The 12,940-nt window shown below is 41.6% G+C and overlaps 2 protein-coding genes across 2 annotated transcripts; both read right to left on the bottom strand.

Moving 5' to 3' along the window:
* Positions 1 to 9,123: 9,123 nt before the first annotated feature.
* On the bottom strand, positions 9,124 to 10,196 carry LOC107061721 (uncharacterized). The gene is made up of 3 exons (XM_015311493.1): positions 9,840 to 10,196; positions 9,603 to 9,782; positions 9,124 to 9,537 (listed from the first exon to the last, which is right to left on the bottom strand). Exons 1-3 carry the CDS (start codon positions 10,194 to 10,196, stop codon positions 9,124 to 9,126), a joined length of 951 nt encoding a protein of 316 aa, XP_015166979.1.
* Positions 10,197 to 10,224: 28 nt separating this feature from the next.
* On the bottom strand, positions 10,225 to 11,181 carry LOC107061720 (uncharacterized). The gene has a single exon (XM_015311492.1). It carries the CDS (start codon positions 11,179 to 11,181, stop codon positions 10,225 to 10,227), a length of 957 nt encoding a protein of 318 aa, XP_015166978.1.
* Positions 11,182 to 12,940: the final 1,759 nt, after the last annotated feature.

The following is a 12,940-nucleotide window of genomic DNA, read 5'->3' as shown; positions in this document are numbered from 1 at the left end:
CAGATACAGGCCTGTCTAAAGCGTGAACTCAATAGACTTAAAATGATAATGAAAGCTGTAAACTACAGGTTGTAAACAAAGATTGTATTTTACTCCTTTTACGGAATCACAACTAGAATGTCGTCATAGATCCCACACACCCAGTCGTGACATTTAGCCACTCGTGTTTTCACATAAAGAATCAGTAGTGGATAATCAAAACATGTTAAGAAATACTTACGAAAATAATTGGTAAATCAACAACCACTTGATAATCTGAAAATCGATATCCAAACTTCAAACTGATAAAAATAATTTGAATCCAAAATCTAAAGCTAAAAGTGATACTCTGTTCTTAGTCGTAAAACATAAGATGATGAATAATAATTCAAAAACGACCTAAAGTATTTCAAAAATAGAATGTTAAAAGTGAGTCCTAATCGAACTAGGACTGAATTGTCGGGCATTTTTACAGCTACTACCACGACCCGTCAAAGGCTTCACGGTCCGTGAAGCCTTCTGTGGTCTTCCCTTGGACTTCCCAAAGTTTGGGTCTTAAATGATACCCACTGAAACAAGGACTACGAACTGTACCATGGTCCGTAGTGAGGACCACAGCCCATGATGGTGTCCGTGGTCTTCACTTGGATTCCAACATTCTGCCAACTTCCTTTATTTAACACTGGTTCAACTCTACGGTAGGTACCACGGTCCGTGGTAAGAGCTATGGCCTGTGGAACCTTCTTTGGTTGTCACTTGGTTATTACTCTTCTTCGTCTTCTCAAGGCCAGCACTGCTTCACTTTCACGGGCTCAACCATGGACCTTAATGGAAGTCACGGTCCGTGAGGTTGACCGTGAACTTTACTTCAACCATCATCATTTTGCAGCTTCTTTTTCATTTTCTATACCAACCAGACTTTTGCCTACACATTCAACAAACCTATCAAATAGTACAAAATTTCACTTAATTCCAGTGTTAATTCATAGTTCTTAAGCATCAAATGTGCCACGATTTCACGGCACATCAACACCCTCAACTTAGAACCATTACTTGTCCTCAAGTGATGAGCAAAACAAATAGAATCAGTCTTCACATCATTTACATACTTATGACCCTACCCAACAACTATTTCAAGCACAATTTGTATCCCAAACCTCTGAATCTAACATGTAAGTATCGATACATGACATCTCATTACTTTCAGTCAATCATGCTTATACCTGTGAATTATCAGCTCACATAATCTACTTTCAAATGCAACCATTGTGTCCTCACACCAAAGAAGTCCCTTGCTCATACTAGTAGGGACTGAGTACTACGCTTACATTCTCAATGAATTTCTAACACTAACAACAAACTACCATAGGCTTGCCCTTGCTTTCTACGCTTTACCTTTCCAACACTCAAAATAGAATCATTGTAGGAGTTTGTCAGCTTGTAACATAGGCTCGGGGCTAGGGAATGGATATTTGGTTTTGTGAGTGACTAATCCTTTGGTTTTCCAACATGTCGTTTTCACATACTCTTTTCTGAGTGATTCCCTCTTTTTCTTATTTCAGCCCGATTCAGTAGATATTATTATATTTTTTTCTTTTTTTATTATATGCAATTTTGATATGCACTTAGCTCACTGGTTGAACTTTCTTTTTCCCTTCTCTTTTCTGTTCGGGTTGCAATCACCCTCAACTTAGGCTTTTGGCCTGAGTTGTGATATCGTATCTTCGGAGAACCAAGGATACGATATATGTTGGGTAAGAACAAAGACTGATTTAAGGCTCAAATTGGGTTCAAGTGATAAGATTTTCATTTGGTTCTTTTATTTTTGACTTTTTACTGGTTTAACAAAAATGGCCTACTCATCCTTTCCTATCTGGTTATTCTCAGATTCAAGCAAGACTACTTTGGCGAGTTCTAGTTTCTGCTCCTAGTGTTAGACTTCAATCAAAACTTACACACAACAACACATGATTGCATTTTGTTAGTTTCTTGGTTCACCAATTAATTTGTCAGATTAGCCATGTTCAACATATCAGTATCTAAGATGTCATCTAAAGATCCTAACAGTCAAACTCAGATGTAGGTTCTCAATTTTCACAGAGTAGCTGCTGCTCAACACATAAATCAACCAAAATAATAATACACAGAAACAACCTCCATTTTTCTAACAGCTATGGCAGGTTGTTGACCACCCCCTCCCCAAATAAAAAGGACTATGCCCTCAAAATCGATACCGAACAATCAAATACACATGCTATGAGGAGGGTTCATACCTACGGAGCTCTAGGCACCGGTCATCGGATCAACATTGGCACACTTATCAATGGGTCCACTCTTTGAACTCGGGACATAATCAGTTTGGTCCCCATTAGTCGGAGCAGGTGCGCCACTACCAGAAGCTCCAACTAAGGCTGCATCTCGTTGTTGCTGTTCAAGGGCTTTTTTTCCCCAAGATTCCCTCTTTGATGTTGTATGAGCTCTCTTTTCTTGCCTTCTTGCCTCTCTAGCTAGGTCAGTAGGTGTCTCCTCATCAAGATCTCCAGCTTTGTGTTTTCTCTTGCCGGATTTACTCATAGGGGGTTCTCCCCAAAGATCATCGAGTGATTGAGTGGAGGGTACCTGACTTAACATTTGCATCAACGACTCTGGTATGACCGTAGTGGGCACTTGTACTGGCTTTTCTGCCAGCTTAGCAATTTGAGTGCGCATCTCAGCCAACTGGGCTCTGAACTCCTCAGTATCTGCTGAACTGGCAGCCTGGAATCGATCCTGAACAAGGTTCTCCAAACCATCCATTTTGACCCTTAAGACCGATAGCTCCGTCCTCATCCCATCTTTGATCTCCTTTTTCGCAGCTAATACCTTTGTCTCTATCAGCTGGGGCATTCGGAGCACAATCTGGTCTACCAATGTCTTGGTCTGGCACTGATCTGCAACCAATTTCTCAAGAAAAAGCATAGGGATAGTGACAAAGGTACCTGGAGTCTGGGAGGCTGAAGCTGGAGGTGCTGGTGCCTCTGTGGATGGCTGTGATGACTCTTCATGTTCTGGACCTCTATCTGTATGTGGGATGTCAAATGGGACATGTGGAACAACAACTAAAGTATTCACAGCGGCAGACTTCGCGCCAAAGAGATGGTTCGCGACATTCCTGATTTTAGAAACCTAGGTTAGTATGAATGCTTCACCCCATCTGTCAACTAGGTTGTTCAGCTCTCTCATTTAGCGCCCTGTCTCTCATCTCGATTGCTATTATCCATCCCGCATTGACTGGGTAACCTACCATAAGACAGGCTACCAATGAGGCCAAGGAAGGTGACAAAGTGTTATCATTAGTTGTCGGTCACAATTGCGCAAGGACAACAGCCCACCAAACTTTGGTTGGAAAAGACAACGAAGCTTTAGTGATGAGTGTTGGAGTTGTGATGACCCAAACTACATTTTCCCCATCTATGGCAATCTGCTTCGCAATCCAGCATAAAACCCTTTCTCGAGAAGTCTGATCTACCATTGTAGCATCACTGGTGACCTCATGATGTTTTCCCTCGAAAAGGTCAACTAAAGTTGGTGCAGAGTGTTCCGAGCCGTACAACATTTTGTTAATCGACGCCTTAGAAATATCTATTGATTTGCCCCTAACTATGATTGAGTTGAGTGGTCCCCATGTGATAGCCATGTCTTTCTGTCCATGTTTCGTGGTCTCTATAACCGCAGCAAAGTTCATCAATGTAGCTGCATAAGAGGAATAAAATTCTCTGGTTAAGTGGCTAGAGTATTTGCCAGGTGCATTGTCCATCCAATCGAAGTGATGGAGCTGAAATATCCTATAGATGTCCGAGAATGCTTTGATATCAGCTACCACCACCCTAGTCTCAGGCATGATTGCTAGATTCTTAAAGCCCTCAGTTTTGTTCACAATACCATTGTCGAAGAACTCTTTAGACCGGTTGACAGTCCACTTGAAGCGATAACAAGCAATCAGCTGTGGTCTCAATGCAGGGTTCAGTTCTTGAGCGTTCACATACATCACCATGGTATCATCATTGGTGATTTCCTCCTCATCTTCTCTATTAGTTGCTTCTTCTCGTACTCCAGTTTCAGCTTCTATGGTAGCCACAGGTGGAGAGGTACTTGTGTCTCCCTTAGAACCGCTTTCAGATTCAGCACTGCCCTCGAGTCATCCGCAGATTGGCTGCCAGCAGTAGCATCAGATTTACTGGTCGAGTTTTCCCCATTATCAAAACTACTACCTCTCTCTTCAGCTTAAGAAGGAGAGTCTTGGAGAATAGCTCTTCTACCCAGTGATCAAGTATCACGAGGCGAGTGATCTTCAGGTGTGACATTTATTTGCACCTCAAAACCCACTCGCTTCGGAGTCGTCATGACCATCTAATTACGAAGCGGTGATGGGGGCAGGACCCATTGTACCTGAGGAACAAATAACCAATTTAGAATAATCATCAATAAAATGACACACTAGCGGGTACTCAGACTTCCCCTATGTCATATCATCGTGACGCCTTACCTTAATAATGTCGTCACCCAATATATCATCGAGAAGGGCTACGGAACCAGCAATGAACAAAAACCACATATGGAAAAAATTTAAAATTGTACAACTGAAGTAGACTGGACGAGAACTTGTACGAGTCATGGTTTGCAACATGGACCGTGAAAGCACTCGTGGGATTGAGACAGAGTTAGTGTGCAAGATGGACTGTGGAACTATTTACAAAGGGATGTTCACAGACGGATTCACGGCCCGTGGAGTGCACCACGGTCCGTAATACTGCCCGTGAACTTTAACTGACTGTTGGGTTGAGTTCAAGTGTGGTTTACGACAAATTGCACGACCCGTGATGTCTTCCACGGTCCGTACAACCTGTCGTAGTCTTACACAAAGCAATATGTCAGTCACCTTCTTCCCAACCTCGAATTTTAGCACTTAAGCACCATATTTACACAAATACAAAATCTTCCTATAACTGAAGCTTTACCTTACTTATTTCTCACTATATTACTTAACCTAAAGTCCACCACCCACTAACAAATTTGACCCTCTGTCATAGACTAACACATAAGAACAACAAAAACTTCCCAAATTGACTTACCCACTTGTAAATCAGCATAAATCACAAGTAACTCGTCACATACTTAGACTACACTCGACGAAATTGAAATAACTCAACTAAGTGTCATACAAGATCGATCTTATAGCAAGTGATGAAAGAACTTACTTGGAGTTCAGAACCAAATTTTGCGCAGAAGGATGAATCAGTGATTGCTACTTGAGATTCTTGACAACTTAGGATTAGGGCTTGGAATCTTTGATGAATTTAGGAATTATGCATGATGGGGACGGTTTTAAATCTCTCAAAAACCGTTATGGAAGAGAAAATAGGGAGAACAACCTGACCTTTGGCGTTTGAAGAGCAATAAATACGTTTTAATTCAATTTCGCCTTTAACGGGTCGGGTCGGTTTCTTAGAAGTATTGGGTTGACCTAACACTTGACTGCGGAAGACCACGAATCGTGAAGTTTCCCGTGACGGGCATCACGGTCCGTGAACTTGTCCGTGACTGCAACTTCCAAACTTGGCATTCATACCTGAGGTTCACGAGAGGCTAGACGGTCCGTACAACCTTTAACGGATCGTGAACCCTTCCGTGAACCCTCTTTTTCAATTTCCAGTAGCTTCTGCAATTTTTCCTCCAATTGACGGACCGTGGAAGTGCTCGTGAAGAACACCACGGTCCGTGGTAATGTCTGCACCAGATCCTGCATTTTTCCATCTATTCTCTCTTGCACACATCAGCACACCATGACTCTATAAAAACAAAGAAAAAAATAAGGTGACAGGGACAATACCTAATACAATTACATCTTGGGTTGCCTCCCAAATTTCTTCTTTAGCGCATAATTTAACGTCGCGGCGCGACGCAGGTTACTTGATTACTCAGTCTTTATCAACTCTGCATTCCTTGACGATCTTCACATCATCAGGGACACCCAGATATGCCTTGATTCTCTGGCCATTAGCTTTGAACCTCTCACCTTTATCATTCTCTAGCTCAATAGCACCAGATTGAATCACCTGTGTGACCTTAAAAGGTCCAGACCATTTAGACCTCAGTTTTCCTGGAAACAGACACAGTCTGGAGTTGAAGAATAACACCAAGTCATCAGGAGTAAAGCTTATCTTCTCAATATGCTTGTCATGATATAGCTTCATCCTCTCTTTATACAGTGCAGCTCTCTCATAGGCCCTCAGACGGAACTCATCCATCTCATTGATCTGATCTAGCCTCAAATATGTGGTCTCGCTCCAATTTTTGTTCAGGTTCTTCAACGCCGAGAGTGCTCTATGCTCAAGCTCAACTGGCAAACGACATGCCTTTACAAACACCAATTGATATGGAGACATACCAATAGGTGTCTTGAAAGCTGCCGAAATTCCCATAGGGCATCATCTAGCTTCTGTGCCCAATCTATCCTATTGGCATTCACTGTCTTTGCAAAGATTGATTTAATTTCCCTGTTGGAGACCTCCACTTGACCACTAGTCTGTGGCTGATAAGGTGTTGCAACCTTGTGTTGTTTTACCCCATACTTGGTCAGAAGTGCACTAAAAACCTTTTTACAGTAATGAGACCCACCATCACTGATAATGGCTCTGGGTGTTCCAAACCTTGAGAAGATGCTCTTTATCAGGAACCCAGCAACACTCTTTCCATCATTCTCAGGTAATGCAACAACTTCAACCCATTTGGACACATAGTCCACAGCCACCAGTATATATTTCTTCCCATATGAACTCACAAAGGGGTCGTGAATTCAATACCCCACACATCAAACAATTCGACCTCCAGAATAGGTGTCATGGGTAACTCATGGCGCCGAGATATGGCTCATTGCCACTGGCACACATCACTGCTCCTTACTATGTCAATTGTATATTGATGAATTGTGGGCTAGTAGTACCCACACTGAAGTATCTTGTGGGCTGTTCGAGCACCGCCATGATGACCACCAACTGGAGATGAGTGACAGGCCTCTAAAATGTGAAACATTTTGGCTTTCGGAACACATCGCCTAATTATATTGTCTGCACACACCCTGTACAGATATGATTCATCCCAAAAGTACTTGCCTATATCATGCAGGAACCTTTTCCTTTGCTGATATGTTAGCCCCTCATGCATCAAATCACTAACCAAAAAATTAGCATAGTCAGCAAACCAAGGAAGAAGGTCAAGAGCAGCAGCTAATACCTGCTCATCCGGGAATGTGTCATCTATCTTGAGCTCAAGTTCTTCCGTCTTTGCAGCTTCCAACCTAGACAGGTGATCAGCTACCTGGTTCTCACAACTTCTCTTGTCTTTCACTTCGAAGTCAAACTCTTGGAGAAACAATATCCATTGAATCAGCCTAGGCTTGGCATCTTTATTTTCCATGAGATATCTCAAGGCATCATGGTCTGTGTGAACTATCACCTTAGTGCCCAGCAGATAAGCTCTGAACTTTTCTGAAGCATACACTACAGCCAATAGTTCCTGCTCAGTGACTGTGTAGTTTCGTTGTGCCCCATTTAGTGACTTACTAGCATAGTAAATCGGATGGAACATCTTGTTGCGGTTATGTCCCAACACAGCTCCTAACGCAGTCCCACTAGCATCACACATCACCTCAAACGGCTCCGCCCAGTCTGGGCCAATAATCACTGGTGGTAAAATCAGCTTCTCTTTTAGGCACTCAAAAGCTTTAAGGCATGCCTCATCAAAGACAAACTTCACCTCCTTCTTTAAAACCTTACATATGGGGTGTGTAATTTTAGAGAAGTCTTTGATGAAACGTCTATAGAATCCTGCGTGTCCTAGGAAGCTTTGAACACCCTTCACACAGATTGGCGGAGGTAATTTTTCAATCACCTCAATCTTAGCCTTGTCGACCTAAATTCCTTTCTGTGACACTTTGTGTCCAAGGACTATGCCCTCTTTTACCATGAAGTGGCACTTCTCCCAATTTAGCACTGAGTTGGCTTCCTCACATCTCTGTAAAGCCCTGCTAAGATTTAACAAACAGTCATCAAAGGTATCACCTATTATAGAGAAGTCGTCCATAAATACCTCTAGAGTGTCCTCAACTATGTCTGAAAAGATGGACATCATACACCTTTGGAATGTGGCTGGTGCATTACATAGTCCAAATGGCATGCGTTTAAACGAAAAGGTGTCATAAGGACATATGAAGGTGGTCTTTTCCTGATCTTCAGGTGCAATTGATATCTGGTTGTAGCCAGAGTATCCATCTAAGAAACAGTACCATCCTTTACCTGCCAACCTGTCAAACATCTGGTCCATGAAAGGCATGGGGAAATGATCCCTCAAAGTCCACTTATTCAGCTTCATGTTGTTCATGCACACTCATCATCCAGTGACTGGTCTCTACGGGACTAATTAATTATTTTCATTTTCCACCACAGTCATACCTCTCTTTTTAGGCACACATTGCATGGAACTGACCCAGTGGCTATCAGAGATAGGGTAGACCACCCCAGTGACTATCAGAGATAGGGTAGACCACCCCAGCATCTAACCATTTGATTATTTCTTTCTTAACCACCTCTTGCATAGGTGGATTCAACCTCTATTGGTGTTCAATACTCGGGCTGCAGTCTTCCTCAAGCTAAATCTTATGTGTACAAATACCTGGAAGTATCCCAATTATATCAGCAATGGTCCAACCAATGGCTCTTTTGTATCTCTTTAGCACCTTGATCACCTCTTGTACCTGCTCTTCATTCAAATCTGCAGCCAATATCACAGGTAAAGTGTTATTAGTACCCAAGAATACATACCTGAGGTTAGTAGGTAACTGTTTCAGCTCTAACACAAGTGGCTCCTGAATGGATTGTTTCGCTGGAGGGCTTGGCCTATTTTTCAAGTCCAAGACCAATTTCTTTGGAGCATACGAGTGTGCTCCCATACCCTGCAAGGCATTCACGGTCTCTACATAGTCAGACCAGAAATCAGCATCAAAGTTCATCAGTACTCTGCTAATGTTTGAACAACCATTCTCTCTTCTGTGGGTACCATCATGTCTTCATCCGTGACCATCTCTATTGCAGATATCACATTCATATCTCATGGTTGCTTCATTGACCTGCAAATATTGAACCTTACTTTATCTGTGTTGAGTCTGAACTTCAACTCCCCTATCTCAACATCCACTAAAGCTCTTCCAGTGGCCAAAAATGGTCTTCCCAAGATGATGGGAACCTCAAAATCTACTTCGCAATCCAGAATCATGAAATCAGCTGGAAAGATGAAAGTGTCCACTTTTACCAGTACATCACATAGGATTCCCACCGGCCTCTTTACTAACCTATCAGCCATCATCAACCTCATTGTTGTAGGTTTTGGTACTCCCAAATCTAACTTTTTATAAATGGCTAAAGGCATCAGATTTATGCTTCCTCCCAGATCACATAAAGCTTTTGCAAACTTGATTGACCCAATGTTGCATGGTATCATGAATGCACCTGGATCCTCCTTTTTCTGAACCAGAGATCTTGTAGCAATGGTACTGCAATGATGAACATCGTTATAAAATCATGACTTACAGTTCTTTTCTTGGTAACCAAGTCTTTCATGAACTTGGCATATCCTGGCATCTGCTCCAGAGCTTCTACCAATGGAATGTGTACTGAAAGTTGTTTCAGTATGGTGATGAATTTTGTATACTTTCCATCTTCAGCTTTCTTTTTGAACCTTTGAGAGAAAGGAGGAGGCGGTCTGGGAATCTGCTATAAAGGCAGGTTTTCCTGAACCTCTTTCTGTTTTCCTCTCGCAGGTTGTACTTTAGGTTGAGCCTCCTCTAGATCATCTACATGTATAGTCCCATCCTCCTCTCTGCTAGCTTTCTCCAAGACCTGTTCATACTTGGTACCTGTAGAAATAGGGTCAGAAAGAACTTTACAACTCCTGGTGGCAATTGCCATGTAGTGTCCGTCCTTCTTGGGATCTTGAATGGTATCACTAGGTACTGATCCGTTCTTTCTCTGATTTAGTGAGGCTGAGAGTTGCCCCAAGTGCTGCTCTATTTGTTTAATGGAGGTAGTGTGAGAGTCCACCAACTGACTCATGCTCGAGAAGTCACCTCTCATTTCTTTCACCCCTACATCGGTTGACTCAACCATCTGAAGTACCTTTGCCATCATGTCCTCAAGCTTAGACCCGCTAGAACTACCCCCTCGCCCGGTCTCTATTACCTGGAGGTACATATACACCACTGCGATCATTCCTATACCCATCTCTGTTTTGCCAGTTTTCTTGATATCTATTTGCTGGCCTTTCATACTGACCATCCCTAGTATAGCTCCGAACTGCATTTCCAGAATTGTAACCCTGATTTCCAGAGTTATAATTTCGGAAACCTCCTTGGTTTCCCAAATAGTTAGCTTCTTCATCAATGTCAAGATTCTGATCTTCATACCTGTTATGTTGTCCCACAGCATTCACCTTTTCAGACTTGGCAACAATGTGATCTGTGAGCAGGTCTATTTGAGTCCTCATATGAGCCATGTCTTGGTCCCTTTCTTCTTCTTTCTTCCTCTGTTCAGCTGAAAGCTCAAATTTATACCCAAACTCTCCTACCTCTGCATCTCTAGTGTACCATGCTCTGTTATTCTTTGAGACCTCATCCAATAGTTGTATGCTCTCCGCAAATGACTTCCTCATAAATGAGCCTCCACAAACTGCATCAACAACATGTTTAGTAACATAATTCAGAGACCTATAAAAGGCTTGTTTAACATGCCTTTCGGTAAGATCATGCTTGGGGCATTTCTTCAAATTTTGACTGAACCTCCACCAAGTATCATGCATTGCTTCTCCTGGTAGCTGCTTGTGTGTACTAATCTCGTCCTTCATCTGCAACTCTTTTGATTCTGGGAAGAATCGTTCTAGGAAAGCTTCGTTCAACTCATTCCAAGTTCTGATGGAGTCATCTAGCATCTCATTTAACCAGTTAGTCGCCTCTCCAGTAAGAGACAATGGAAATAGCCTCAATCTCATTGTTGTTTGGTTGACCCCAAGAATCTCTTGTGACTTACAGATAGCCACAAAATTCATCAAGTGTTGATTTGCATCATCACCAGTTGCACCCCTAAACATACCTTTAAGGTTCAACAATTGAATCATAGTGCTGGTGATTTTGAACTTAACACCTGGAGGTAGTGCAGGTAACACTATCGCTCCAGTGGCTCAAGCTCCATCCAAATCTACATCATCTTCATCATACATCATGTGCGCTGGATGTTGAGCTCTACCCCTTGGAGCTATTGGGTGGCACTGGGGAGGGATCAATCTGTCCACTCCTCTATTCTCATCTACAATCCTAGGTTGGTTGTTACCGCCGTTCTGCTGAACACCTCTTGCAGCGGCTTCAGCTTCTAGTCCCAACCTTTGTCTTTGTGCCTCCAGTTCTTGTGCATTCACCTTTTTCGAAGAATCTCTTTGAGTTCTGAGTCGTAAGGGATCAATGGAGCTTTTTTATTCCTGGTACTTGGCATACACAGTAGCACATACCTGAAAGAGACACAAACACAAAACAAAACGTAAAATTAGGAAATATAACTACAAATTGAATAAAAGCTAGTAAAACACTTTTGAATTGAAATTCCCCGGCAGCGGCACCAAAATTTGGCAGGTCCAAACTTACACTCCAAATAAGAAGAGTAAACGGTCGTTGTCAATTTACAGAACTCAACTAGAGTTAAGGTCGATCCCACAGAGAATTTCTTTACACATAAACTTTCACTTTCACGTTTACTCAATTGTCGTTACTATTTCCTAAACAAATAAAACGGAAACTAAATTGGGTTTGATTGAAAAGTATTCTATCAGCAACATTTACAGTCAAAATGTAAATACACAGTTTACAGACGATCTCGTTATAAGTTGATTCAGTTAATTTAAAGAAACCAGGTTTTGTGTTCACTATGACATCGACTATAATGTTATTCCGTAAATTGAGTGTTAGGTAGATCAATGTTTACAGAACCTTTGCAAATTGAATTAATCTAATGCTTCTCAGCCTAATTAGATAATATTCACTCTAATTCTGTCGAACTTAAAGTGTTATCAATATTGGACTTCGCTTAATTTGATATGGTGTTAAATATCTCTTCTCTAGAACTCCAACTTTCGTTAACTTAGTTTAGCTTTTTCCTAACTGATGCTTTTCTCTCGAACAAACACCAGATACAGGCCTGTCTAAAGCGTGCACTCAATAAACTTAAAATGATAATGAAAGTTGTAAACTACAGGTTGTAAACAGAGATTGCCTTTTACTCGTTTTACGGAATCGCAACTAGAATGTCGTCATAGATCCCACACACCCAGTCGTGACATTTAGCCACTCATGTTTTCGCATAAAGAATCAGTAGTGGCTAATGATAACATGTTAAGAAATACTTAGGCTCTGGGCTAGGGAATGGATATTTGATTTTGTGAGTGACTAATCCCTTGGTTTTCCAACATGTCGTTTTCACATATTCTTTTATGAGTGATTCCCTCTTTTTCTTATTTCAGCCCGATCCAGTAGCTATTATTATTTTCTTTTTTTTTTTTTTTATTTTATTATATGCAATTTTGATATGCACTTAGCTCACTGGTGGAACCTTTTTTTCCCTTCTTTTTTTTGTTCGGGTTGCAATCACCCTCAACTTAGGCTTTTGGCCTGAGTTGTGATATCGTACCTTCGGAGAACCAAGGATATGATATATGTTGGGTAAGAACAAAGACTGATTTAAGGCTCAAATTGGGTTCAAGTGATAAGCTTTTCATTGGTTCTTTTATTTTTTTGGTTTTTACTGGTTTGACAAAAATGGCCTACTGATCCATTCTTATCCGGTTATTCTCAGATTCAAGCAAGACTACTTAGGCAAGTTCTAGTTTC

Source organism: Solanum tuberosum, unplaced genomic scaffold, assembly GCF_000226075.1.
Source record: "Solanum tuberosum cultivar DM 1-3 516 R44 unplaced genomic scaffold, SolTub_3.0 scf00161, whole genome shotgun sequence".
Taxonomy (NCBI): domain Eukaryota; kingdom Viridiplantae; phylum Streptophyta; class Magnoliopsida; order Solanales; family Solanaceae; genus Solanum; species Solanum tuberosum.
This window is presented reverse-complemented; position numbering and strand designations above follow the sequence as displayed.